The 25,261-nt window shown below is 52.1% G+C and overlaps 13 protein-coding genes across 13 annotated transcripts; 6 read left to right on the forward strand and 7 right to left on the reverse strand.

Moving 5' to 3' along the window:
• The first annotated feature begins 668 nt into the window (after window positions 1-668).
• M421DRAFT_312941 (uncharacterized protein) lies at window positions 669-2,084 on the forward strand. The gene has a single exon (XM_033589223.1). It carries the CDS (start codon window positions 854-856, stop codon window positions 1,691-1,693), a length of 840 nt encoding a protein of 279 aa, XP_033451734.1. The 5' UTR covers window positions 669-853; the 3' UTR covers window positions 1,694-2,084.
• M421DRAFT_56173 (uncharacterized protein) lies at window positions 2,063-2,989 on the reverse strand (the record flags this gene model as incomplete). Its single annotated transcript, XM_033595371.1, has 2 exons — window positions 2,063-2,471; window positions 2,508-2,989. 2 exons carry the CDS (start codon window positions 2,987-2,989, stop codon window positions 2,063-2,065), a joined length of 891 nt encoding a protein of 296 aa, XP_033451735.1.
• A 422-nt stretch (window positions 2,990-3,411) lies between these two features.
• On the reverse strand, window positions 3,412-4,386 carry M421DRAFT_56143 (uncharacterized protein; the record flags this gene model as incomplete). The annotated part of the gene is made up of 3 exons (XM_033595368.1): window positions 3,412-4,014; window positions 4,073-4,294; window positions 4,342-4,386. 3 exons carry the CDS (start codon window positions 4,384-4,386, stop codon window positions 3,412-3,414), a joined length of 870 nt encoding a protein of 289 aa, XP_033451736.1.
• Window positions 4,387-4,524: 138 nt separating this feature from the next.
• On the forward strand, window positions 4,525-5,845 carry M421DRAFT_417258 (mitochondrial FAD-linked sulfhydryl oxidase ERV1). The gene is made up of 2 exons (XM_033591385.1): window positions 4,525-4,866; window positions 4,963-5,845. Exons 1-2 carry the CDS (start codon window positions 4,760-4,762, stop codon window positions 5,384-5,386), a joined length of 531 nt encoding a protein of 176 aa, XP_033451737.1. The 5' UTR covers window positions 4,525-4,759; the 3' UTR covers window positions 5,387-5,845.
• M421DRAFT_89801 (uncharacterized protein) lies at window positions 5,842-6,729 on the forward strand (the record flags this gene model as incomplete). The annotated part of the gene is made up of 4 exons (XM_033597798.1): window positions 5,842-6,064; window positions 6,111-6,196; window positions 6,308-6,379; window positions 6,439-6,729. The coding sequence occupies 4 exons, from the start codon at window positions 5,842-5,844 to the stop codon at window positions 6,727-6,729; spliced, it is 672 nt and encodes a 223-aa protein (XP_033451738.1).
• Window positions 6,730-7,072: 343 nt separating this feature from the next.
• M421DRAFT_313168 (mitogen-activated protein kinase) lies at window positions 7,073-8,495 on the reverse strand. The gene is made up of 5 exons (XM_033589225.1): window positions 8,245-8,495; window positions 7,999-8,194; window positions 7,567-7,948; window positions 7,170-7,517; window positions 7,073-7,116 (listed from the first exon to the last, which is right to left on the reverse strand). The coding sequence occupies exons 1-5, from the start codon at window positions 8,343-8,345 to the stop codon at window positions 7,088-7,090; spliced, it is 1,056 nt and encodes a 351-aa protein (XP_033451739.1). The 5' UTR covers window positions 8,346-8,495; the 3' UTR covers window positions 7,073-7,087.
• M421DRAFT_313167 (uncharacterized protein) lies at window positions 8,496-9,807 on the reverse strand. The gene is made up of 3 exons (XM_033589224.1): window positions 9,130-9,807; window positions 8,749-8,906; window positions 8,496-8,504 (listed from the first exon to the last, which is right to left on the reverse strand). Exons 1-2 carry the CDS (start codon window positions 9,566-9,568, stop codon window positions 8,890-8,892), a joined length of 456 nt encoding a protein of 151 aa, XP_033451740.1. The 5' UTR covers window positions 9,569-9,807; the 3' UTR covers window positions 8,496-8,504; window positions 8,749-8,889.
• A 1,400-nt stretch (window positions 9,808-11,207) lies between these two features.
• M421DRAFT_417262 (uncharacterized protein) lies at window positions 11,208-12,548 on the reverse strand. The gene is made up of 4 exons (XM_033591386.1): window positions 12,317-12,548; window positions 12,103-12,270; window positions 11,856-12,041; window positions 11,208-11,802 (listed from the first exon to the last, which is right to left on the reverse strand). Exons 2-4 carry the CDS (start codon window positions 12,196-12,198, stop codon window positions 11,440-11,442), a joined length of 645 nt encoding a protein of 214 aa, XP_033451741.1. The 5' UTR covers window positions 12,199-12,270; window positions 12,317-12,548; the 3' UTR covers window positions 11,208-11,439.
• A 1,249-nt stretch (window positions 12,549-13,797) lies between these two features.
• Window positions 13,798-14,993, reverse strand: M421DRAFT_313558 (uncharacterized protein). Its single transcript, XM_033589226.1, has 4 exons — window positions 14,264-14,993; window positions 14,192-14,194; window positions 14,021-14,053; window positions 13,798-13,967 (listed from the first exon to the last, which is right to left on the reverse strand). Exons 1-4 carry the CDS (start codon window positions 14,630-14,632, stop codon window positions 13,884-13,886), a joined length of 489 nt encoding a protein of 162 aa, XP_033451742.1. The 5' UTR covers window positions 14,633-14,993; the 3' UTR covers window positions 13,798-13,883.
• Window positions 14,994-16,180: 1,187 nt separating this feature from the next.
• Window positions 16,181-16,780, forward strand: M421DRAFT_89804 (uncharacterized protein; the record flags this gene model as incomplete). Its single annotated transcript, XM_033597799.1, has 1 exon — window positions 16,181-16,780. One exon carries the CDS (start codon window positions 16,181-16,183, stop codon window positions 16,778-16,780), a length of 600 nt encoding a protein of 199 aa, XP_033451743.1.
• A 1,353-nt stretch (window positions 16,781-18,133) lies between these two features.
• On the forward strand, window positions 18,134-19,260 carry M421DRAFT_313676 (uncharacterized protein). Its single transcript, XM_033589229.1, has one exon. It carries the CDS (start codon window positions 18,413-18,415, stop codon window positions 18,971-18,973), a length of 561 nt encoding a protein of 186 aa, XP_033451744.1. The 5' UTR covers window positions 18,134-18,412; the 3' UTR covers window positions 18,974-19,260.
• Window positions 19,261-21,181: 1,921 nt separating this feature from the next.
• Window positions 21,182-23,267, forward strand: M421DRAFT_313718 (amidohydrolase 3). The gene is made up of 3 exons (XM_033589231.1): window positions 21,182-21,201; window positions 21,286-22,686; window positions 22,747-23,267. The coding sequence occupies exons 2-3, from the start codon at window positions 21,516-21,518 to the stop codon at window positions 23,181-23,183; spliced, it is 1,608 nt and encodes a 535-aa protein (XP_033451745.1). The 5' UTR covers window positions 21,182-21,201; window positions 21,286-21,515; the 3' UTR covers window positions 23,184-23,267.
• Window positions 22,962-24,728, reverse strand: M421DRAFT_417268 (acyl-CoA dehydrogenase NM domain-like protein). The gene has a single exon (XM_033591387.1). It carries the CDS (start codon window positions 24,551-24,553, stop codon window positions 23,351-23,353), a length of 1,203 nt encoding a protein of 400 aa, XP_033451746.1. The 5' UTR covers window positions 24,554-24,728; the 3' UTR covers window positions 22,962-23,350.
• Window positions 24,729-25,261: the final 533 nt, after the last annotated feature.

The raw sequence follows: 25,261 nt of genomic DNA on the forward strand, positions 1-25,261 counted from the left end.
GCAGGCAGGGCGTCCATCATGACGTCGAGCCTCCTCCAAAAAGACGGTTGTTGACACTCGCTACACAGGACTGCCGAACGCGAGCAAGCCGCTTGACGAGGATTTCGCCAATCCCGTGTAACTTACAAGATCAGGGACTGCTCGTGGCTTGTGAGCATGGATCCCATGCAAGAAATCGCGCTGTGCTGCGGCCTGCCGCATCTGATGATTCTCCTTAGGCGAATCACCATGCTGGCTTCTTAGCGTCTCGTATTTTGGTCGCCTGAGCGAGCAAAAGTTGAACAATGCGATTCTCGACAAGCCACCAGAAAGAATTTCCAAGACAAAGGAAGTACTCTCAGCTAATGAGTATTCAATACTTCTCAAGCACGGCACACCTACCTTCGCGTGAAGGAGGCAAGACCTGGAGAAGGGGAGACGTTTGCAGGTTTGCCCGAATAACGCCTGATCGACCCAAGGGTTTACCATCCTGACTCCCGTCATTTGACCATGCGATGCCTAACTTGCGATAGAGTACGCGCGAAGAGGCACGGCTCATCCTAGATCAATAGTGTATGGTGTCTAAGAGACAAGCTATGCCTCTTGGCACCAGTACGCCGGTGTATATTTGGATAGCCTTGAACAAGGGCTTCTGGTACATAGTCTTTCGTTGACCCAGACCCCTTTATTGTCGTCGCTACCCCGTCTCTCGCTCATCGGTCCTGCCCTGCACATCTTGTTGCAACTGCCACTCGTTTCAGGTACTGGTTATTACACTGTCGATCATTGAAATACACATCTACTGTAACCACGGCACCGCGCCTCCGTTGTGCCGCAAGAATATCAATAATTATACACGTCTACGACCTGCGAAATGTCCCTCAAGTACTTCACCCTCGCGCTTGCTGCGACCGCTGCTGCCGCACCTGGATCCCCCTTCCAGGCTCTCGAGGCTCAAGCCTCCAGCGACAACCCATGCGAGCCCTGCCAACCCTCAGGTGCCACTGGTATGGACCCTCCGGCTGTCAGCTCTGATCTCTCCTCCCTCTACGTCAACGTCCTCGACTCGGTCAAGGGAATCTCTTTCTCCAAGCGCGATGGCATGATCGCGCGCGCTGCTACCTCTGGCTTCTGCTGCGTTGCCTCGCTCAATTGCGTCAACGTCCAGTCCCTCAACATCCCCATGTGCTACGACAAGTTCACCACAAACTTCAAGTTCCCCGACGGCTCGTACGGATCCCTGACAACCGGAGAGTACAACTCGAACAATCAGCAGATCAACCTTCTTACCGGTGACTACTCCGGTGGCAATATTTACTCTGCCGTATCCCAGGATAAGCCTAACACATTGACTCTCAGCATTCCCGCACAGTACACAGGTACTGGTGTCGGTGCTGCGATCCCTGCGTCTGAACTCGGCTCCGTCATCGTCTACACAACTACCATCCCGGGCACAACGTTCACCGCGCCTACAGTTATCCCCGGAACCGTCCGCGCAGCGACTGTCAATGGTGTCGCTGTTAGCACTAGCATTGCGCCCCAGACTATCACGCAGGCTACCACTATTGCGCCCCAGACGACCGTTGTCACCACACAGGTCCCTGATGCGAGTGGATCGGCGTCGAGCGAGGGTGCTGCCGGCGCTGTTTCGCACGACTCGTCGAAGTCGCTGGGTGTCTCAATTCTGGGTGCTCTGATGTACTTCCTGATGTAACGGGCATTTGAAGATTTGGTAATTCAGGTCTGGTGTTGAACTGGGCAGTTTAAGCCACGGTTGAATGAAAGTAGAGATGATACCCTGGGATGGATACGTGCATAAAGCGCTCACTCACGCGATACTTATAATGAACACTCACAGTCCTGAGCCTTATTTGTATTGTGATCGTCGGTGAATGCCTTGAAGGCCTTCAGTATCAGCTTTGAGCCTATTCAAAGATCGGTATCGTCGTAAAGCATCCCATTGCGCCTTTTTAAACCCATAAGGTAGTCCGTACATTGAAGCCGTCCACATTCACGCCATTACCCATTGACACCATTTTCGTCAAATCGACCCTACCATCCAATATGTTGAAAGCCTTCGGGCTCAAGTCTGCTGAGCATCACTCACCACCTCAACGGAAGCAGGGTACTTGCGGGAAGAGGCGTTCAGCATGCGCTTCAAGTACGCCTCGTAGTACTCCCGCATAGGCTTGCTCGGGTCAAGCAAGTGCTCGTCATGGGCTAAGTTCTCGAGACACTGAAGAGCTCTTTCGAACCGACCTTCGACATCCTCCTTCCATGTACTCATCTCAGTGACTCCAGTGGCGAAGCTCTTAGCACTGTCCGGGTGGTGACTTCCAGAGCCAATGGCGACTTCGATGCTGGAGCTTTCAGGAAGAGCGGTGCTGTTGAAAGGGATAGGGGCCCTGTTGGCAAGGTCGTTGGCGGAGAACGAGATGAGACCCACAGGGTTGGGACGAGGTGAGCCTAAGGCAATAGGAACTGAGCACATGCTTAGATGAGAATGAAGACGATCGGAGCAGGTTTACATACTCTTGTTCCTTCCTCCATCACTCAGCACGTCGCCCATGCTATCGCTTTCATCGTCGGCAGGCACAGAGGAGCGGAACGAGCGGTTGCCGACCGACGTCATGTCGGTTTCTTGGCCAAATCTGGGGCCATCGAGCTTTGCTTTAGCGAGCCTATCACCAATGGTGCTCCAGCCACGGCCGCGATTAGAAGGGTTGTGGTAGATAAGAGATGTTGCTGGCGTGACGGCCGGTGTGTTGATGGGAGGTGTTGGATACGTAGCGTCTTCCGCAGCTTCGTTGAGACCTTCAGCAATGGGAGCCAGGATCTTGACCATAGCATGAAAATCTATATCCGGCGGCGGGTCGACGGCCTGGGTTTCCAAAGCCTCGGTGAGTGGCGTAGGATTGGGAACTGTCACATCGCCCGTAGTAGTCACCGAGTACTGAGAGCCAGAAGACTTGGGCTCGGGCTTTCCGGGTATAGTGAATTGGTTCGCCATTATTGTAACTGATGCTCAGGTCCGGTTGCAAGCGCAGTTGATGTAGTAAGAGACGCGGGGGAGGGGGGTGGTTCGTTTGGCAGGCGACCTGTGCTCACTCTTGGCTTCACAATGTAATGTGCTGCAGAGGTCGTCGGTGATTTAAGAGAGCAAAACTCGCTGGCAATCGAAATTTCGGGAGTTAGGAAGAGCGGTAGAGTGAGAGACAGGGAGTTTTGTTATTGTTGTTGTTGTGGGGAAGTTCTTGCGGGGTGTGATGGTGAATGTGAGTTGGGGTCGGTGCGCTCGCCATGCGACGGAGAGGGCAGCTACGAGCAGGTCTGAACCAGAAAGAGGCACTCAGCAAACAGCTTCAGATGTAGCTGATATCCAATCCCGCGCAGGCCGATGCAATCTGACACGTGCAGCCGTTTCCCATTCACCTACGCAACTCTTGAAGGCAGATGTGCTACCCCACTAATTCCCGAGCTCACGCTGCGCTGCCGGTGCACCTCGATCTCTGCGGAACTCGTTCTGAATACCGAGGTGCTGGATGGTAAATCGTATAGCGCAATACCTGTGGAGTTTGCGGCAGGAGCTCTTTCACTAGTTTGTAACCCTTCGCTTGCCGTCACTTCACCGCTCTTGCTATACTTCTCTTCCAGCCAGGGTCTGAGGTTATAGTACACACCGCATGCGAATATCCCAGTCCAAAGTGCCAGTTCTGCGGCATAAATGATGATGCCCAAGATGTCAAGCTTGGGTTGGAAGAAGACCGAGAGCAACGAGGTCAGGTCTCCGAGCGCATCTAGCCCTACGAAGATGAACGAGATGCCTCGCACCGTACGGTGACGGTAGATATCCACATAATGACTCCCTACTCCTGCCGCAAGCAAGGCAGCAGCAAGTGCAGCCATGACAATGAGAGGCCATTCCAAGTCCATCTCTTTTGCATGACGGAGAGCAATGATGAGGGCAGCTTGCACACCGCCCATGAAGCACAGGACAGGAATAATGAGAGCCAGAGAGTGGGAGACAGACCAGTTCTAGAGGCAGATTTAGCGATCAAGTCGTTGCATGACCGGTCACAAGTGATATGCGTACCTTCTCATAGTAATAGCACTGAATCCAAGTCACCAAGCTCAGCACAATCAGAATCTGGGGCTGAATACGCAGAGCGATGTTGAAATCCCCTACGATATTGTAGACACCTAACGGGACTCCAGCCCATGCCCACAGCATCATCATAGTAGGCTGCAAACCAATGGCGTTGTGCCGGCGATAGTTGATGACAATTTGAGGGATCAACTGTATGGACCAGCAAACCTGCCCTTGTTAGTCAGCTTTGCGAATAAGATTCAACGTGCACGTACAGCACCCAGAGTCCCAAGCACGTTTGCGGCAACCGGGACATTCATGACTATGAGATGGAATGCGATTTGATGAGATGCAAAGAACGTGCAGGAAGGCTTGCGCTACTGTAAAGTCGGAGAGGCGGGTGACAACTAAAATCAACAACATCGAAGAGACTCTCAATTTATATTTGCAACACTACACACGATTCGAAAGCATCTTGGCCGTTTTCAAGAGCATGAAGTCCGATCCACCGTAGCCAAGACAAGTTCCAAAGCACCGAAGCAGTCCGTCCGACCTCTCGCTTGTCCGCCGCACGTCACCCAGCCAGGCTGATCCCTGCACGCGCCGACCGAGGCAAGGCTGCGGCGCCAACCCTCAAGTTCACGATGCTTGATAATCGAGAGCCGCCACACTACAGTCACTACCATGAACAATATGTCGTCGATACCGACAGGAACAGAGGAGAAGAAGGATGAAGGAAAGGTGCTGCCAGGCGGCAAGAAGATCGTCAACGGCATAGTATACGATGCAGATGGCAAGCCGTGAGTATTTCTCGCAGTGCGCCGGATGGGATGCAGCGTTCTCAGTGCATGCAATACACGCAGCCAGGACACAGAACACTGACGAATGCTGTGCAGATGCCGCACTTGCAACGACATGTCCGCGCTATTCGCCATGGGCAAGAAGAGCAAGAAACCCCTCCCGCCCGCACTCCCTAAAGATTGTCCACCCGACGTCGCACAGCTCGGCCGCTCCAGCTGGACGCTTTTACACTCCATAACCGCCACATACCCGGAGACTCCCTCACAGTCATTACAAACCGAGACATCCGCGTTTCTGCGAACCTTTGGCAAGCTGTATCCGTGCTGGGTGTGCGCGGAGGACTTCCAGGCTTGGATGAAGGTCAATACGCCACGGGTCAGCAGCCGGAGCGAATTTGGGATGTGGATGTGCGAGGCGCATAATGCGGTCAATGTTAAGCTGGGGAAGAAGGAGTTCGACTGTAACCGATGGGACGAGAGGTGGCGGACGGGGTGGAAGGATGGGAGGTGTGACCCGTGAGCACGACTACCCGGGACGGCATAGAGGCTCATAAGTGATCTATGATGGATGTACGATTGTATACGTTTTTGAAGAGACCTGAAGTATTGTGGTATGCATGGCGCTGCGCGGACACCACTCTTGTAACAACACGGCACGACTTGAGAGTATGGACTTGGCCATTGGGCGGCGTCAAAAAACCGTCGCCTCGGTCTTACTTGTTATCGGCATTTTAACCTGTATTATACCTATCCATAACGGGCATTATGTCCGTCTTAAGTCTTTAAACCCATCCCGTGATGGACCTGCTAGCAGGGGCTAGACACACTCGACTACCAGACCTCACATCTGCAACATGAGTCGAGGTCCCTATCAGAGACGAGGCGGGGTAGGTACACACCTCAAAGATCCCAATGATACCACCAAGAGGTAATGAGAAAGTGTTTCACCTGACCTCCAATCTGCCGTTAGCCCACATGTACATCTACCTCATCACTATTCTGCGTCTCAAGCATGGCCATCACCTCAAATATCGCAAAGGTGGTCCCAGCGATGCGGCTTCGCCGGCGCATTCCGACTTCTCCCTAAGTCGTTTCGACCGAGGCTCAGCGATTGCCCTTGGTATTCTTCTCGTCCTGATTCTTCCTGTGGTAGGCTGGTTCTGTTGTATCCAAATCAAGAAGAGGAAGGAAAGAGATGGTGAGCAGCAGCTGTGGCGACAAGAGAACGCTGCAGCTCATCATAGTGAATGTGTTGGAGCCTGAGTTGCGAGACCATCATCGCAAAAGATCTTGGTTGCATGGTCCTCTCCCCAGCCATGGGCAGATCTTGGTGTGAGCGCGTTGGCGGGAGGTGAAACCAATGGCTGGCGTAAGGGCCATGCAGAAGACGACAAAGTGGATCGTCATTGGCAAAGAATAGGCTCGCAGTCACATCATCTAGATACGGCATGACAGCAGGAACTTATCACGGGCGTGCTTCGTGGGCCTGGAGACCACTACGGGTCCGCCGACTGTAAGAGATCGGTCTCGCTTCGCTCCCAAGCTATATGGTCATGAGATCCATCTTTCCAGCCTGGACTTCCCCGGCGAGCATCATGTCGCAGACACCAAAGTAGTGTGCGTTCCATAGATTCGTTCGTCCCAGCTCGCCGTGCTTCGTTGTCTCAGACACAGTGCGATGAGCGGCGGTGCAGTGAGGTAGCCTCTCGTGGCGGATGTATAGCGCGTGCCAACCGACGTCTTTCGACCCTCACGCCTATTCTCGAGCCTAGAAGGGCTCTTCAAGCTATAGTCTTCGACGACGTCCATGTTTGCGAGCGCGGAAAACGAGGCAGTGTGCGAGCTATGGCAAAGGGTCCTTGAAGGGATACATGGATTACACCTAAAACTTCGTTGTGTCAATACCCTTTTGAGAAAAGAAACAATGACGGTACACGATACAGATTCGCTTGGATGCACTGAAGTCAGAGATTTGAGCCATGGAAATATTCAGCTCCATGATCTTATTCGAACCTACTACCGTCAAACACTCCATTTCTTCAATGGAATATGTCGTTTCTTCACAAAAAGATTGCTCCAGAATGGTATTTCTAAGATGAGCTCTGACCGGCTAGCCGCTCAGTCGATGGTAACGGTACGAGGGATATGCTCCAAGATGCCGAACAGGTATCGTGTGATGGTCTCGTTGTAAATGCCGCACATTTAAATCATCGAGACGAGCTTATCGCATGATCTCCTGGTAGATGAGAACTGCGAAAGGTTAGCAAATGCACATGTATAAAGATGGGATTGGAACTTCGCACGCTTCAGTTGCTCCTTTGTCAAGTTGTCCTTGTTCTTGTCAAAGTCGAAGAATTCCTCAGGAATGGGGTCGGCGGTCGGCTCGTCATCAGGGTCGTGATAGGGCTCGAGGTATGGGTGCTTAAGAGCCTCCTCGACTGTGATACGCTTGACCGGGTTGAATGCAAGCAACCGCTCGAGCAAATCAAGCGCAAGATCGTTGGTCTTAGGGAACATAGCCTTCCATGGAATCTTCTTCTTGAAGGGAAGCGAGCGGATGTATTCACGAGCGCGACGAGACTTGATGCCGTAGTAGTCTTCCATGGTGGGCGTACCGAGAACGTCGAGAATCAATGTGAGCTGGTGGTGGTCTGCAAGCTGTTAGATCCAATACCCCGTGGTTGGCCCATCAACACTCACAATCTTTTCCAGGGAACAACGGCTTGCCACTCAGCATCTCAGCCAAGATACAGCCAACACTCCACACATCGATGGCCTTTGTGTACTCCTTGAAGGTGAGCATGATCTCCGGCGCGCGGTACCAACGCGTGGCCACATATTCTGTCATGAAACCAGAGTTGTCCTCAGTAGAGGCGGCGGATCGTGCAAGACCGAAATCGCAGACTTTGAGATCGCAGTTCGCATTGAGGAGCAGGTTGGAGGGCTTCAGGTCGCGGTGAAGGACGTTCGCCGAGTGCATAGCCTTCAGAGCGCGCAGCGTCTGGTAGATGAAGTACTGGCAGTGATCGTCTGACAGCTCTTGTGTGCGGATGACGCGGTGCATGTCGGTCTCCATGAGTTCCTGTCGCTTTTGTCAGCCTCGCTCCAGATTTTGTTGCGTGTTATGGTTACCTGGATGAGATAGACCTCAGTGAACGTCTCGTAGTTCCGAGGCTTCTGAATGTCGAGGATCGAGATGATGTTCTCATGATTAAAGTACCGCAGCAGCTTCATCTCTCGCAGTGTTCGCAGACAGAACATGGAGTGGTCGAATGGCGTAATCTTTTTGATGGCCACCTTCTGACCGGAGGGCTTGTGCAGCGCGGAGCTGTCAAGCAGTTAGCAGCTGTCTTCCTTGATCAGTCGTGATCCACCTACCAGACAACACCGTATGCACCTTCTCCTACGACATCCTGGATATCGTATTGCTCTGAGACGTTGAAGGAGATCTTCCTGGAGCTACCGCCTGCTGGAGGCATGTTGACGGCTGTTGTGGGTTGTAGGCTCGGCTACTGGAGGTTCTCGATCGGTCGACGGGAGCTGCTGCTCAATTCGTACGTGCAGCTGGTGGGTTTGGGTCCGTCGATGGAAGGTGGGTAGCGTGTGACAGTGAAGATGACGAGCACGATCTGCGATCACTATTTGTCAGTACAAGAACAGGGAAGGTAGAGCTGTGGCCATTGTTTGCAGGACACAAGTGTCTTGGTTTGTGTCCACCCGGCCCGGGACATCTCATGGTGAAACGGTGCAGTGTCATGACGGTGAGCTCAGCCCCACGTGCTCCTGCGAAATGCGGGCCCAAACGAGACTCCCGTGTTGACAATGGACACCGACTAGTCGCCGCACAGCCGCCATGTGAGCTCAGTGAGATATGGGACATACCTTGAAGTTAAGTCTGCTATGTTGCACGCAGAGAAGAGTAGTCGAATTGACCTCAGAGGCGGTGCGCTTCTACGCGACGTCCAACGTGCTGCAGTTTCGTGCGCACTCGTAAAGTGGCGCGTTGACTGACTGAGGGGTGCGCTAATTGGCGCCAAACACTACAGACGGACGGATTAGCCTTTGTTCGGCGGCGTTCGACCTCGACGGCGGATGATTGATTGTGCAAAGGCAGAGGGCAGTCGAGGCGGTGACAGGAGAGTGCGGGAGCAAGGTGAGGAGAGGAGGGGCAGGGTCTACCAAGGGTCTACCAAGGGTGCTTGATCGCCAGGTAACTTGCAGCGATGCAGCAGAAACAGATCGAAAGAAAACGTGGCAACGTACTGCAATTTACTGCAGTCTGACAGCACACAAAAGCTGTTTGTTCTCCAAGTTTTCTGTCGTGTAATGCAGAGGAATGTGCAGTGGCGGCGGTGCTGATAGTGGGGTATCTGCAGCTTGAGGCGGGCAAGCACACGCAGGGACGGCTCTCACTCGACGAGCACAGCACCACAAGCAAGGATGAAAGCGAGATCAAATTAGGCACAACGTGCAGCTGGCAGCTCGCAGTTATAGCAATCCACGAGAGGAGCACCTCTGTCTGAAGGCTGCTACCGCCGCGCGAGCTTCCTTCCACTACCAGTGCTAGCCGCCGCATCAGTAGCACCAGCCAATAGTACGGAGAAGAGAGCAAGGAAACCGGGTTCCCGCACGAGGCATAAGTCGGCCGCTCTATTGAGACCTGCATGAGAGTCATCTCAAACTTTGCGAGAGCGTTTGACATTCGTATGGATAGCAGCCGGGTAAGAGAGACCTTGTCTTATGTGTCTCGGCTTCGCAGAAGCCCCACCATCACTCCACTCATATCCCGCTGCAGAGAGACTGCGCAGCTTATCGTCAGGCATCGAACAACACCGCCTGCCCGGCTGTCCGTGTGCTTCTTGTCGATGTCTTGTCCAGCCTGATTCTGAAGGTCAACCTCTGAAACCTCGTTGTATGCAGGGGTCTAGTTCCAAGGGGCAAGCCGACATGATCGATTGGGGGGAGGGGGAAAGGTGTCACATCTAAACTTAGCAGGGCCGCTATGGCGGCCTATGATTGGCCCCGTCACCGGCCTGTGGTTATTTCGGATGTCTGCCAACTTTGTGCTATCTGAGATCCTGCCCGCGCGACAACCGACCGGTCGAAGGTTTGATGCCTCAGAGTTATCGAGCTGACCACGGTACAGAAAGGCTTGCAAGGCTTCTGAAAGCTGTTTCGGCATGGGCGCAATGTCGCGGACGCCTGTACTACGCAAGACGACGTTGAAATTTGGCAAGGATCGAATTCAGAGGCAAAGTGCCGGAAGAGGCTATGCAGTCAGACAAAGCTCGGAGCTGGGCGCCGCCTGTGAAGGCGTTAAACGACAATGTCGTCCCAGGACTACACATGTGCTCAATGCAGCAATCATCGGGACGATGAGAGAAACAGCCATGACCGCGGTCGATATCTACATTTCCATGTCGACTTTACAGAGTAGCTGTCTTCACCTGTGTCGATATTGGTCGCGTGGCTCGTGCGGTGTTGCAAGTGATGGTGAAGACCATCACCAGTAAGCTGTCACGCCCAGCCCAAGCCTGCTGGAAGGTCCTCACCATGATACTTGTGACGACTCTGTCGAACGCAAATCTGGAGAAAGGACGTCAACGCAGACCCCGCCTCCACCTTCGCACACCACAATCACCTTCAACTATTGAATCACCTATACATTGCCATATCTAGCACTCTCTCGGCCGCTGTCATGACTCTGTCCACTAGGGAAGACCACGAGAGAGTCTCATGGCCCTTGAAGGAGTTCTCGATTGAGAAGGAGTTCAATTGAGTCAAGCCTGAAGAAGAAGAAGACCGGACAGAGCTGTTCGTTGACCGGGCCACCCATGAGTTCGGCATCGTCTATTAAGATTCTCACTAACAATAGTGTGCTGGTTTAATAAACAAAGAAAGAATTTTAGTCTAGATGCATAGCAGAGAGCAAGTTGTTCCCTACTAGCGAAAACGGCAAACGTTCCCTAAATGTGGCAGTATTGATGTGAACACAGCTAAACATTTAAGATACCGCTTCAGTCTTCAGGTGGCGAGCCGGTTGCAAATATCCCCTGAACACTCTATAAAATACCTTGGAGAGTGGAGCCTTTAATCCATCAGTGACGTCCCGTACGGTATTTATGTGGAACAAAGTCAATTTAGTACACGCAGCAGCTATTGCGAAAGGCTTCTCACCAACACTACAGGAGCTCCACCTGTTGTACCTAACAGACCGCTGGGGCGGAGCCGAGACTTAGTGGACAAATATTGACTGGCATACATCGATGGAACTGTAATGTTCTCTAGCATGAGAACACGGCGAGGTCTTTGTTGGAGCATCTCCTCATGTGACTTGACTGCTTGATTCTCTGTTCTATTCACTGATCTAGCACCCTGCTGCATAATTATCGCAAGCTTTACGACCATCGGCACCGTTCATATCAGGCAGTATCTTATGAAAGACAGTTTCCTATCTGTCCGTTCATAGTGCCATACCAGGAAATGACTGGTCTGCATGAAGGTCGCCAATACAATAGCGGCGTGGCTGTCTCAATGTTCTGGAGTTGCAATATACACGCATCAGACTGCCTGTCAAAAGCTCACCCATGAACTGGACCCAGAAAAGATCGGGCGTGTTCGTCTGTAGCCGTCCGAGAGTATGTCCAATTCTGACCAAACACCAGGCATGAACAGATGGGCCACATGGGCATGGAGTGCTTTCGAAACAGCCCGATTCTCTGAGTACTCCTGCCAAGCCTTCTTGTCACTCAGAATTGGAGGCAGTCGTATGTATATCTGTTGGATGATGGCCTTACGCAGGCCGCAATCGACTTGAGGAGTCTGGTCGTCGTAGACATATGTGGCGAGGTCAACGATAATCAAAGAGTCTTGAACGAACGGAAGGCGGTCGATGATGGCTTTGACCACTTTGGTCTTGTCCTTCTCAAGGCCGTACTGTAGCCTGTGGTTAGCTCGAAGTCTTGGTACGTAGAGAAATAGGGGTGTACCTTTTCTGATGCAATGAACAAGTCCAGTAGATCGTTACGAGCCCGCTCCTTCTCGGTCTCCGGCCGCAACACGAATCCCGTGGACAGTGACCCTGTTGTCGAGTTATATGTTCCGTAAATCTCGTCAAGCATAGCAGCTATAGTCTTCTCAGATTCAGGGAGCCTTATTTTGTGCTTATCGCTCTCCTGTCGCGCGTCAGAAGCTTCTACTTACATAGTATTGTGGGAGACGATCGATGGCACTTACCGCAAAGCCTCCAGTGCACACCGCTCTGAAGTACGAAGACTTTTCGCCAAGCCTTGTCAAGAAGGCCAGACTGGTAGATGAAGATGTCTCGAACATGAACTTACCTCACACGATGCACTGGAAAAGACGTAGTGCCTACAAATATGGTGAAATCAGACCACTCATCACCTGGCCTGGTCAGTATCCGTCTGCTCACATCAAGAGTACTACCTACTTGGACCAATGCGAGAAACCTGTAGGTTGACTCATCCAAGACTTGAACATACGTTCTGTGTAGCCTCGGGCGACCATGTCGAAGTCGTCGTTCTTGTCGATGCCCTTAACGATGACGGTGTGGGTACGGAACGCCTTGTTCTGAGCTGCGCTGGCGAGGACTTCCAAAGCATTGGCAAAGTCATGAGCATAATTCACCGCGCTGGCGTAGTCATCAAGACCGGAGGTACCTGATGATCCGAACTTGAGGTTCAGCTGGAGGTGTTTGAATAGCACCGTGACTTTGCCGCAGTTGTCATGTTTGCATGCAGCGCGAGCGTTTTTGGCTTCGAAGTAGACCGGCTCCTCGGTATCCGGAAATTGTTCCACTGCAGCGATCGGTTAGGTCGTCGCCTTACGCCTGTCCTTTTCTCTATCTCGTAGTCACATTGGCCAGACTAATTGCACGCTGTTTTTGCTTTTTACAGCTAGCTTTCGCGAATCCTAGGATCAATAGACACATTTCGTTTGTCTTAATGCGCCAACGATCTCATAATGTCTGGTCTTGGAGTCTCGATCGCAGAGGGCACCTTGGTTCATCAGCGCGTCAAATCGAGATGCAAGCGCCGTTGAGTTGCTGGTCACGCGTGGCGGTTATTGCGGAACAGCTATCAAGGAGGCTGGAGGCAGGCAGTGAGCAATTAAAGGCGATAACTATACCAAGTTGTAACCTCCAAGTCTACACTGCATCGATGGCTGAGCTGGGAAAGCGCTCGTTGGGGTTCTCGACCTTCGACGCGCGTAAGGCTCCCTCGTGGTTCGTATTGGTGAAATTAGACAACGCTGCGCTCAATCTGGGGGCGGTAAGCCGAGAAATCGATACACAGCCAATGGGCCCAGTCTTAGCGTGGGTTTTCAGGGTTCATGGCATGCCCCAGACAGCGTACCTGACGCTTGTGCTGCCCTTGCAGTTTCACCTTGGCATTCAAATAAATACCACTTCATCACTACCTATGGTGTTGGCTCAAGATGTTACTGAAATGCAAATACATCATTGATATCTATCTCAAATCGCCTGTGGTATCTTCCGAACGAGCCTACCAGACTCCTGGTCTAAATAGTATAATGCGCCACCCGTCACAGAAGCCACACCAAAGAACACCCCAGATGTAAAGACAGAACCATGTCAATTAGCTTATCGACTCTTTCCAGCAGCCAGAATCTATGAACATGAACTCTATCGTCCCACACACTAGATCCTCCATGAAGTAGCCCTTGGACCAAAGCGTATTATAAAGTCAAAGTATACAATCGAAATGCTGCTGCGGCGTGCGCGAGGAATCGTGGTCGACCTCGAACTCCCATTGCAATGCACCAAGCAATGCAGGAGGGTATCATGATGCAGAGTCGAAGTCATTACCCGTTAGATGGCGTTTCCTTCCCCTTTACCACGGGCCTGATGACAGCAAAGGCGAACAAGCTCGTCTCAGCATGTCAAACAAGCATCTTGAACTGCTTACAAGAAAGCAGCGAGGGCACCGACAACGGCGAGAAGGCCAACACCGGCCTGGGCAGCAGCGCCAGTGAACTCAGGAGTAGAGGGCTTGGTGGTGGTGGGGACACCAGTGGCAGTTCCCTGAGGAGCAGAGTAGTGGGGAACAGTGCCGTTGGTGCTGGGGTAGGGGGCGTAGGTGGGAGCAACCGGGGGAACGGAGGTGCTGTAGACGGGGGTGACAGGCTTGGAAGAGGGCTTCTCGGCCTCGGGGGTCTTCGTGGTCTTGATGACGGTGGTAGTGTAGGAAGACACGGTCAAGGTGGTGGCCTCGGTGATCGAGTAGGTCTTCTCCTCGTAGGTGACGACGGTAGGAGTGGGGCAGACGAAGGTGGTCTCCTGGACGACCTTGGTGGAGGTGACAGGGTACTCGACGTACTGGGCGCTGGAAGAGGCGACAGGGTAGGCAGAGGAGACGGGGGTGGAAGCCTCGTACTTGGCGGAGGAAGACTCAACGGCGTAGGCAGGGTACTTGGTGGAGGAGGAGACGGGGTAAGCCTCGTAGGCAGAGCTGGTCTTGTAGACGGGAGTGGAGGCAGCGTAGGCAGGGGTGGTGGCCTCGTAGACGGGAGTCGAGGAGGACTCAGCGACGGGGTAGTAGTCAGGCATGGCCTGGGCGCCAATGGCGCTGATAGCAGCGATGACAGCGAAGGAACGCATCTTGATTGTGAGGGTTGGGATTAAGTACGTTGGTATTAGGTACGGGCGTTGGAGGTCGTTGAAACGAGTGAAATCGGAGATATCCGGTGTATTAGTGTAGTGAGTGTGGGTGAAGAAAAAAGGCATGAAAGCACTGGGAAAGCTACTTTATAGGAGGCCGACCGTTCGAGCTTACCAAGATACCCAACATCGACAGACAGGGGGCTCACATCGATGGTAGCATCCACCAGCGAGCCTCTGGAGAAGCTGGCCCGTGGTGGCGTTTCAGTGGATACGGTAAAGGGGTATCGTTGCCCGGGAGCTTCAATAAGGCTGGTCGTCTGGGCGTGTTTATTGATGGAAGCTATACTAGCCTATCATAACGCAATGAGGCGCAAAGTAACGAGATGAAAGAGCAATTTCCCCTGCCAATTTCCCCTGCAGCCTCAACAGTTCGCTTACACACCTAACCATTTCCGTCTCATTGTAGGTTAGTGCAAATATCATCCGCGACGACGATGTGCATAACGTCCACCAGCTGTGCACAAGAACGTCTCCGAAGCTGTCATTAGGAGCCAAATCAGGTGAGAGGCGGTTGCACGACTATCAGCGGCGGCTCGGGGTTCGAAGCAAGTGTCTGTAAGCCACGGTTCCTTCCAAACTACAGTTTCTCCAGGCCTATTCGCGCTGGGACCGCGAACGTTTCTCGAAAAGGGTAAGGCAAAGCCGAAATTGACGTGGCTTCGTCGCTGTGATCGAACACGATTGGCAATGTCGTTATGCGCAAAAATAGCCGGATATCAACGATGGTTTGAAGAAAGGGCGGTCTCCCGATGCATTGAAGATGCGTTGGCCAGCGCTTGAGGTGGATCAGTGCGGGTTCCTGCGTTGCTGTGTCTGGACCCCCAAACTAATTAAGGTAGGTATGGGGAGGGGCCGAATGCCGAAGAGCGCCTGAGCTGTCGAGCAGATTTTGATGCAGCAGAGCTGCTTGCTCTGGTCACAGGAGCCTGACGATTGGCACTCATGGCACCAGGAACCGACAGGCGCAGCTTCGTTCGACGCTCAGCTTGTGGAGCTGACGTGCCATGTTGTGAAGGGGCAGCATCGACCATTGATTGGCTATCAGGCGTCCAGCTCATTCGTGTCTCGCCTGCTACCGCCCCATACAACCGTTCTGGGAAGTTTTATTCGTGTAATTTCGCTCAGGAATGCTTCGCACGTGCGAGAGGCAGTTTGAAGCGCCACATTCTTATCGTGTATGCTGCATCGAGTTCTTTGACGGATACAAAGGAAATTCTAACACGAGCGAAACTCTGCTTAACAGTTGCCACAAACGGTGGCAGATCCCGTCCCGAATGTACGCGATGTGCAGGGTTTATCAAGGGTATCGCGGTGAGGTCGGTTGCTACAGCCGGCTGAAGCACGTGGCTGGAGGAGGACGCCAAGGCTATGGTTTTTGCACGCTGCTCCTGGCCCCAACCTTCACCACATCAGCGTACGCACCGGCAATCTAGGTACGCGAGAAAGCACCACACGCACTGCTTCTTCATACGACTGCAACACGAAGATCGATAAGACCTCGATCGTTGGCCAACAGACCTCACTCACCGCTTCGCGCGGAGTGACGCTCTCCTGTTCGTATTGCGAAAGCCTGGATCGCACGTCACAGAAAGTGCAAGTGCGCCCAGCAAAATGCAGGCTCGGATGCCAAAAGAATGGCCCGGAGACACAAAATACCTGCGTGCGCCTTCCTACTCAACGAAGCTCATCCAGGACAAGCTGAATACGCTTCTCCTATCGAAAGCAGGCTTATCATCAAGGGAGCCAGTCTTGATCACGAGGGGCCCCTATGCAAACGTGAAGATCGCACGCGTATCGAATGCTTCCCATCCCGCGCAAGGTCAGTACGGGCTGTATGCGGCTGGACATCTTCCACCAGAATCTTTCATACTTCCTTACTTGGGCTTTGTTCACGATCAGACTGAATCAGATGAGACGTCTGACTATGACCTTTCGCTGGATCCCGACCTAGGTATAGGAGTTGATGCATCAAAGATGGGCAACGAAGCAAGGTTTATCAACGACTATCGAGGCATATCTATGAGACCAAACGCCGAATTCCGCGATATTCTGGTAGATGTCGGGTTTGGAATCGTGGAGAAGAGGATGGGAGTCTTCGTGCTCAGCGCCGGCAAGAGTGGAAAGAGAGCAAAGGGGATTGGAAAAAACGAAGAGATTCTTGTTTCTTACGGCAAAGGGTTTTGGACGGAACGCAAGTCGGTGACAGCATAGTTACGAATACGGCTCAGACGAACGACGTTGGCCGGCATCTTCTGCTGCACTCGCACACATAAAGCCCAGCCCGACTCTATTACATATCGTCATGATGCACATCAAGTACCCTCGACCCTACAGTGTACCAAGAGACGTTGTCGACGGCACTGGCTGAACTATAGCCATCGTGCAAAACTTGGTCAGAACGCAAAAAGGTCCAACTCTGGCACATGTCTCTGGCACATGTCTCTGGCACATGTGCTCGCTGGAGCGGTTTTAATTTGGCCGATGCACATCCGTCCACATGCGTTACAAACACTACAAATTACATATCACCGGAATGGCGTCCCCAGCGTTATGATCGGCATTTATCGCACTCGCGGCTCGACTATCACCAACCATCAGGTTGGCGCCCCACAAGCTAACCGTTGCTTTTGTTCCAGAACAATGAGCGCACCACATGGATGGAGATCATGATCCTAGATTGGTAGCAAAAGTTTTGATGCCTGACACAGAACGTCACAGTGTGACAGCATGTGGCTTTTAGCCACGTCAGGGTTCTCAGAAACATGCTGGGGCATCTTAGCTGTGGCGTCAGGAGGGAAGATCCGTCATTTCCATCGATCACAAGTCGAGGACCTTGTGGCATTTCAGTCCCGATTCCTTGATCTGAGCCTCTGCGCCTCGCACTTGGCCCGATCGAGTGAGCTGCAAGGCGCCCTATGAGGTGTCACATAGAAAGAAGACGGGGAAAGTTGGCTTAAAGCCAAGTGTGACGTCGGAGGCTCTGAATCTCTACTCAGCTTGCGCACAAAGAACTCTCCACTTCGCGAGGAAGGGAAGCATTTCGGAACGTCATTCCTAGGGTCTTATGGGGTTTATACCCGAGCAAGGCATTGCTGACCTTCCATGATGGCAAAGGGAAAATCGCATGCGAGAATGAATCGCCTCGGAGCCGGAGACAGGGTTTCCCGCGATGTCATGAGTCGGTTGCTTGCCTGCAGGTACGGGCACTCAATCACACCAATGCAGGATTTTCAGGGACACACTTTTGGTAAAATCTGTCGATCGCGAGTTTGTCCCGATGCCTGATATCAGCTCTTGATGTTTCCCGGTGACGTGGTGTGGGTTTCGTGAGTGCGCCCCACCTCGCCAGGACATCGATCGACAAGGGAGCTTCAACCCCCCAATCAGCACTTCAAATGCATTGTATCCCAGTCACTGGCCGCGCTCAACGTCGTTCAGAAGATGTCCATGCTCAAGGGCGGGTACACGGTTCGTTTCAATTTAGGCCCATCACAAACAGTCCACGTCATGGCATTTGCGGTCTGGAAGAATGCGGTTTGAGTAGCGGGCATTCAACAAAAGGGCCTCAGATCTCTTCAATAAACCACCAAAACACTATTACCATAAATAACTACCTGCTATATTCCCACTGCGCATTCGTGCAGCATTGGCTTGCCCTATCACATTCAACCGTCCATCAACCAACCAGCAAACTTGCTCAGCCGTTTGCGTTACGCTCCTCGAACCGTATCGAGCTAACGCTTCCTGGTGCATCTGAAGCTGACCATATAACGCTCCCCGCTCCAGCTCGATAACACCACTTGGCTGCTCAAACACACTTGGCTGTCCTCGAAATCCTTTACAATGGCTCTCGTTAGACCTATATTGCACAGAGTAAGCTTTCTTGCTCCAACGCTCAGGACAGAGTTGACAAGACAACGGAATGAATCTATGCAGAAGTACATTTTACTTACTGCTCAGAAGGAAGCCCTTCAGCGCAGGATGTCAATGTCTATCCCCTTTAGCCTACCTATATCGACCTCTTCGCCCGAGTTCCAGTCGCTATCATCGTCCCCTACATCGCCCATCGACTATGTTTCGACATGTCTTACGACCACCGAGCCCGTGCCTACGAGACCAGGCACGGTCCCTCAGACCAGTGTCGATGATACACACACCAGCGAATCACACAAACTCTGCGAGATCAATCAGCAAATTGTAGCGACACTTATGGAACTCCTCAACACAGAAGCCGTAAAGACGGATCCAAAGTACCGTGCTTTCATACAAGAGAAGCTGATGGAATCCGAACAACAGATCCGCCGACAAAGACGTCGACGTTCCTCGAATGCTGAGCGAGACTACGCGTCTTCCATTGCTCACCATCTGGAGCTTGGCTTGAACACGTCAAAGACAGGGGCGTAAGCCCTGCACCGTCGATGTGTGACCCGTGTATTCCTGCGGCGCTATTGACGGCGCAATGGTCATTCTGCGATCAAGTGCTCAGATCAAAGACAACCGAAGACGAAAATGATACCCCAATATATACGCATGCATCATTGAAGCGCAATATTTGCAACGAGGCAACTCGCAGCCTCACAATGTACCACCATCTTTAAAATATCGAGTAACTCAATCTTGAAGCTTTTGCGTGCTAGTTCCGTGATAATTGCACATGGCTCATCGCTGCAAGTTTATCAATTGCTGACCCTAACTGTTCGCCTTTCCGCATGACAACCTTCCTTTTCTAACCATGCGCATGCATCTTGGTGCAACGGCGTGGGTCACAAAACGTTCCAGGCACATCTGTTAGTTGGTGAGTTCCGACTTATCCGGTGACCCCTGTAGGTATGTAACTATTTACTCCATATCTACCTCGCTTTCGCACGCAATACGTACCTACCTAAGGAAAAATTCGCTACACCCACGCTGACCTCCTGTCCCCAAAGGAACCTTGTGAGCGGTACTAGAAGATCTTTTCCCTGTGTTGCTTCGAATTACCTTGCGCAACTGCCACAACACCAACCGCAACCCTTTGGCAATCGTCGATGTGCCAGGGTTTCGCTTACCTCTCGGTGTGACATCATTCGCGTGGCTCAACAAGAACCATACCTAACCAGCACACCCAAAACATTCCGGCACAGCGCGCTCATCCGAGCCAAGCTTACATCCGAACGCGACTTTGAAGGTATCGAATACAAAGGTGTCGACCAGTATCGAATGATGTGACTGTTGCCAATCGGCATGCTGATTGCGGGGATCGACACAACCCCTCGCTCAACATCGCAACCTCCAGTAAGATTGAGTAATAAGCTCCGCATACCCACAGCTGGGACATCACTCCCGAACACATGGCGAGCAGCTGTAGGGTCTCTCCGATGGCTTCTAACTGATCGTGTGCACACGAGGAGAAGCTCATGGTGTGACCATGTGGCAGATGCATGCACACTGGAAGGAGTGGTGAGCGCGAGTAGCTGACACCAATATTGACCAAAACTGAAAGACATCTGATAGACTTTGGGACTGTTGTCATTTTGTATTTCAGCTAACAGGTCATCCCAGATAGTTTTGTGGAAGCCCTCTTCGCTCGGCCATCGGCACCGAACCCGCCATAGTTTGAGCTTGCAGCATACTTTCAAGGTTGATTGCTGCTCTTGGACGTCATGTACCCCGCAAAGCGTTGACGAGATGTGATGCACTACGTAATGGCCGACTGCCCGATACGCGGACCACTCGTTGCTTGCTGTTCGACTTCATAGTGGCGTTGCGATTGAGCCTCATGATGATCATCGCATCACAAGACTTCTTACTATCACTCGATAGCAGTCCATCGAACGACATACACTCTCATACGAGTATCAAGATCGAGTCAGGGTTGTCAGGACTTGAGTGTGCAACTGTACATCCAGCAAGACGAGCAGAGGCTTGAGGTTCTCAGCCCTCAAATGTGAGCCGACATGCATTAAGCCGCAAACGGTCCGCAAAACGCAAGCAAGGATAACAAGACACAAATCTGAAGCCAACCAACATGGCGACGAGGCCTGGAGTTTACCTTGCACTACTACAACAGGCTGGCGCAGGATGCCGAACCTTATACCGAACCTTTGGGCGGGCCGATTATCCCCCACAAAATACACTTTCGGGCGTAGGAGCCATACAGATCCTTGGGCTGGCTGCAGTTTGGTCTCTTGGAGCTTTGTCTTCCTTACACATTGTCTCAATAACCAGAAGCGCATGTACTCTGCTTGATGAATGTCATTTGGGGCCATTGTACGGCCAAATTAAGGGTCGGCCATGTCGTTGATTCCGTGCATGAGCTCTTAGCACACCTTCGTTCAAGGGCATTACTGTCGTTGACACAGATGCTCTCTTATCCGAGCTAGTCACTGCAGGTGTTGTATTGCGGAACACTCTTACTTGCAAATGTTTCCAAAGCTTCGATACATTTGCGCCATTGCTCTCACGATGTTTATACGTTCTTGAATGAGCACTTCGCCCTTGTCCCCCACGACATGTGATCACTGCGACACGTACTCTTCCAAAGTGTTATCAATGCGATGTGCCACAATATTGCTTGACATAAATCCCGACAGCATTGCTGCAGGCTGCTACATGGTAGCAAGACGTATTGCACAGATACGGTGCTCACATTTGTAAGAACCCGGCAGCAGCCATCCCGCATTCTGACCAGCTCTTCCAAAGAGTGCGAAATCTTGGCCTGTTGCTAATTCCTTCAGTCAAAGTATCATGTGGGAAATCTTTCAACCTCGGATGCAATGCTCAGCCGGGCAACGGAACCCTTTCCGCGCGTTCCTTCCCCCTCTGTCCCCCAACATACCAGAATCAATGCGATCAGTACGAAGACTAGCAAACACGAGACCTTTCTGTTTGATCGACCAGGACATGGCTTGCTAGAAAGATATCTCAGCCAACCTCTACTAGCAGAAACTTGTCCTTACCCAAAACGATGCCATCGAACACGGAGATCACCAGCGAGAGCGTCGCATACATCAATGGATCGGTGTACACAGTCAACAGTTCGGGGCCATGGGCATCTGCTTTCATTGTATCACAAGATGGCTTCTTCACACAAGTCGGATCCACGGAAGAGATCTTAGCAGAAGCGAAAAGATCGCATCTTGTCACCGTGGACTTGCGAGAGAGCTTCACAATGCCCGGCATCCACGATGCGCACATGCATCTGTTGTTCTCAGGCTTAGGTCTCACTACAAACGCGACCATTGGTATGGACGCAACCCACCTGAACATCGCCGACAAGATTAAACATGGAAGTTGCGCATGCGAATACATGAACGCGTACCAAGATTGGGTCCTGGCTAGCGCTTACAATAACCAAAGCTTCCCTGACGGCATCGCGGATCGTAAATATTTGGACGAAATCTTTCCAGACCGGCCTGTAGTCGTATCAGGAGGCGCAGCACACGCTATGCTTCTGAACACAGCTGCGTTAATCCAAGCAGGATACGACGTCGACAACGAGCCAGATGCGCATGGCGCCAAGTTTTTCCGGAGGCCTGATGGCAGTCTCACGGGCGAGCTTGCAGAAAGTGCAATGGCAAAAGCAGCACTCGCAATTCCTGCGCCTAGCCGCTCACATGTCAAGCGAGCACTGAAACATGCCATTCGACTTGCCCACAAGGCTGGAGTGACGAGCACACAAGAAGCAAGCTCGAATACGATCTTATTGCAGGTTCTAAACGACATGGAAAGAGAAGGCTCCCTGAAGCTGGATTTATCTACACACATCGTGCACGAGAACGAGTGGCTTGCCTCGGAAAGTAAAGAGAGTCTGGTGAAACTCGTTGAAATCGCAAATCAGCACTCGAGCAGACACGTGGATACGCGATTCGTCAAAATTATGATGGATGGCGTGCCACTCCCGCCACTGTTTACCCATGCAGAACTAAACGAGCATGGAGATATTGACCACAACAACATTGTACCCAAGGACGTTGCGGATGCTATACTCAGATATGACAAGAAAGGATTGACCATCAAGATCCATTGTACAGGGGAGGGCGCAACAAGACACGCTCTCGATGCTATCGAAGCAGCAAGGAAGAGGAACCCTGGTGGCCCAAGGCACGAGATTGCGCATAATTCAGGTGTTCATGCTGGTGTGTGACTTTTGCAACAGCTACCCCTCAACTCGAGGCGATGCACTGACACCAATATAGATGACTACAAGCGCTACGCTCCACTCAACGTCACTGCAGAGATGTCACCTGCTGAACTCTTCGTACATCCGATAACGGCTGCAAGTGAGGGCCTGATGGACTGGAACTTCGTTCGGATGATGGACGCTGGCGCCCACATCACCATTGGCTCTGATTGGGGTGCTGTACCTGACCCTTCTCTTTTCGAACATATGGCAAAAATTGTCGATACAGTAGGACGTGGAGATAGAGTGGCCGGTGGAGAAGCTTTGTGCCGAATGATGACTTTGAACGGGGCTATGGCTGTGAATCGAGAGAAAGAGCTTGGCAGTATTGAAGCCGGAAAAATTGCAAACTTCATCCTCTTAAGTCAAGATCTCAGCAAAGGTGATTTCGAAGGCGCAAAGGTACTGCGAACGTATTTCGAGGGAGAGAAGGTTTGGGATGCTAGTGAGTGAGCCTTAGGCTCAATACCCACTTGCTTGTAGGTATCCTTACCTACAAGCCTTACGTTTAATCTTGACTTGGTTTTTTGTGCCACCTAACCGTGCAAGCTTGCGGAGTTCAAAGAATCGGCATCTACCATGTCTGAGCGATGTGCACATTCCTTCTTTGCACCTACGCCTCAATAGCTTCGTGGCAATTGTAACACCTTCTCGCTGACATAGTTCAGGATCATCTCTCGACTGACAGGAGCAATGCGTGGCACCATGCATTCCCTAAACCAGCGCTCCACGTCATACTCAGCTGCATATCCCATGCCACCGTGACTTAGAATCGCCCTCTCGCACGCTTTGAAAGCCGCTTCTGCTGCCAAATACTTGGCACTATTTGCTGCAATGCCCACAGCGTCCTGGCGAATGGACAAGTCTGTTGTGCTCGCATCATACAAGCGAGCAGCATGGTAAGTCGCTAACTTGGCTGCCTCGAGGTTCATATACGCATCGGCGAGCGGGTGCGCAATGGCCTGATTCATGCCGATGGGCCTGTTAAACACCTTGCGCTCCCGTGCGTACCCAGCAGCCTTTGCCAGCGCTGCATAACCCAGTCCTAGCGCTTCGCCTGCAAGCAAGCATCTCTCAGCGTTCATGCCGTCCAGGATGATCTTGAAGCCTTGCCCTTCCTTGCCGATCAGGGTACTGGCAGGTACACGGTAATCATCAAAGAACACTTCGTTCGCATCAACTGCACAGCCTCCCATCTTCTTGATCTTCTTGATGTCGAGGCCAGAGTTGCTCTTGTCGACATCGATGCAAAACAGGGAAAGTGCTTGACTTGGCTTTGGTGCCTCCTCGGCGGCCTTTGTGCGCGCAAGAAGGATCATCTTCGATGCGACCTGCGCGCAGGTGATCCAGATCTTCTGGCCGGTGATCGAATACGTGTTGTTGTCAACTTTGGTCGCTGATGTCGTGAGTGCAAGGGTGTTGAGGCCAGCATCGGGTTCTGTGACGCCGAAACATGTTCGCCATTCGCCTGAGATGATCTTTGGTATCGTCTCTTCGAGCTGCTCCTTGGTTCCAAATTTGGCCAACGGCTGGGTCGCGTACACGTTTGCATGTATCGCTTGAGCTCCGGCCATCCCTGCTCCCGATTCGGCTATCGTCTGCATCATAATGGTAGCTTCTGAGATTCCCAGACCAGACCCTCCATAAGCCTCAGGGAGCGCAACCCCAAGCCATCCATCGGCTGCGAGGGCGGCATGAAAGTCTTTAGGGTCAGTTCCCTCCTGATCATGCTCCTGCCAGTAAGTGTTGGGAAACTTTGCGCAAACTTGACTGATTGCTTCTCGAACCATCAATTGGTTCTCCGTAAACCCTGTGGTCTCCATTATCTGCCGTGGGGCGGTGGTTGAGAACGCCCGTCTTCGTGCGGACATAGATGACCAGCTGCAACTCCGCAGAGTTGCTCTGTAGAGATGGGACATTGTCATAATGTAGATCTGAGGTATGGAGCGGTTATCCGACGCGGAGCGTTCGCTGTTATCTTCGAAAACAACGGCAAAAGTACATAGCCGACCTACGGAGTTCTAGTGGGTCTGTGGGAGAGCGAATCCGAACCCCGGATCGACGGTGTCTGTTTGCGGCCTCGTTCTTAATAGCGCCGAACGGGAATTGCAAGTGCGCATTATTGCCATCTCCACCGACTTCGACAAAACCTTGACGATATGTCAACCTCCCTGCCCACAGATTAATCGCACCACTTCCTTTGACTGCAACAACACAGATGCTTGCTAGGTCTCAGTCTCTTGCAGCAACCGTCGCAACGGCCGATCGAGACTCCCAATGACGTTGGCTACTAGGGGCGTACTTTCTTTCGTGTCCGTGACCTCGGATCGATGTGAGGTTTCAGAGGATTCACATTGGTTCAGAAATTCCAACAGATCAAGACGATATGGCATGAGCGCTCTGCTCGATTTGTACGTGGTTGAGAAAGTATTTCGCCTGGGTACGAGCGTCGCGTCGTACATGCATGCGCAAGATCAGTCCTCGGCCATGACCACGGCAACTTGAAGACGGGGTAATTGATGCAGAGTCTT

Source organism: Didymella exigua (genome assembly GCF_010094145.1).
Source record: "Didymella exigua CBS 183.55 unplaced genomic scaffold M421scaffold_5, whole genome shotgun sequence".
Taxonomy (NCBI): domain Eukaryota; kingdom Fungi; phylum Ascomycota; class Dothideomycetes; order Pleosporales; family Didymellaceae; genus Didymella; species Didymella exigua.

What these genes read in the sequence shown, in the direction of transcription:
- M421DRAFT_312941 (XM_033589223.1), top strand. Translation starts at nt 854, where the DNA reads ATGTCCCTCAAGTACTTCACCCTCGCGCTTGCTGCGACCGCTGCTGCC.
- M421DRAFT_313167 (XM_033589224.1), bottom strand. Translation starts at nt 9,568, where the DNA reads ATGTCAAACGCTCTCGCAAAGTTTGAGATGACTCTCATGCAGGTCTCA.
- M421DRAFT_313168 (XM_033589225.1), bottom strand. Translation starts at nt 8,345, where the DNA reads ATGCCTCCAGCAGGCGGTAGCTCCAGGAAGATCTCCTTCAACGTCTCA. An exon ending in GTTGTTCCCTGGAAAAGATT is followed by an intron (nt 7,518 to 7,566) that starts GTGAGTGTTGAT and finishes AACAGCTTGCAG; the next exon opens with ACCACCACCAGCTCACATTG. An exon ending in GACAAAGGAGCAACTGAAGC is followed by an intron (nt 7,117 to 7,169) that starts GTGCGAAGTTCC and finishes AACCTTTCGCAG; the next exon opens with TTCTCATCTACCAGGAGATC.
- M421DRAFT_313676 (XM_033589229.1), top strand. Translation starts at nt 18,413, where the DNA reads ATGGCTCTCGTTAGACCTATATTGCACAGAGTAAGCTTTCTTGCTCCA.
- M421DRAFT_417268 (XM_033591387.1), bottom strand. Translation starts at nt 24,553, where the DNA reads ATGGAGACCACAGGGTTTACGGAGAACCAATTGATGGTTCGAGAAGCA.
- M421DRAFT_313558 (XM_033589226.1), bottom strand. Translation starts at nt 14,632, where the DNA reads ATGCCTTTTTTCTTCACCCACACTCACTACACTAATACACCGGATATC. An exon ending in CTTCCAAGCCTGTCACCCCC is followed by an intron (nt 13,968 to 14,020) that starts GTCTACAGCACC and finishes CCCCTACCCCAG; the next exon opens with CACCAACGGCACTGTTCCCC.
- M421DRAFT_417262 (XM_033591386.1), bottom strand. Translation starts at nt 12,198, where the DNA reads ATGTTCGAGACATCTTCATCTACCAGTCTGGCCTTCTTGACAAGGCTT. An exon ending in TGTGCACTGGAGGCTTTGCG is followed by an intron (nt 12,042 to 12,102) that starts GTAAGTGCCATC and finishes GACGCGCGACAG; the next exon opens with GAGAGCGATAAGCACAAAAT. An exon ending in TGTTCATTGCATCAGAAAAG is followed by an intron (nt 11,803 to 11,855) that starts GTACACCCCTAT and finishes CACAGGCTACAG; the next exon opens with TACGGCCTTGAGAAGGACAA.
- M421DRAFT_313718 (XM_033589231.1), top strand. Translation starts at nt 21,516, where the DNA reads ATGCCATCGAACACGGAGATCACCAGCGAGAGCGTCGCATACATCAAT. An exon ending in TAATTCAGGTGTTCATGCTG is followed by an intron (nt 22,687 to 22,746) that starts GTGTGTGACTTT and finishes ACACCAATATAG; the next exon opens with ATGACTACAAGCGCTACGCT.
- M421DRAFT_417258 (XM_033591385.1), top strand. Translation starts at nt 4,760, where the DNA reads ATGTCGTCGATACCGACAGGAACAGAGGAGAAGAAGGATGAAGGAAAG. An exon ending in TACGATGCAGATGGCAAGCC is followed by an intron (nt 4,867 to 4,962) that starts GTGAGTATTTCT and finishes AATGCTGTGCAG; the next exon opens with ATGCCGCACTTGCAACGACA.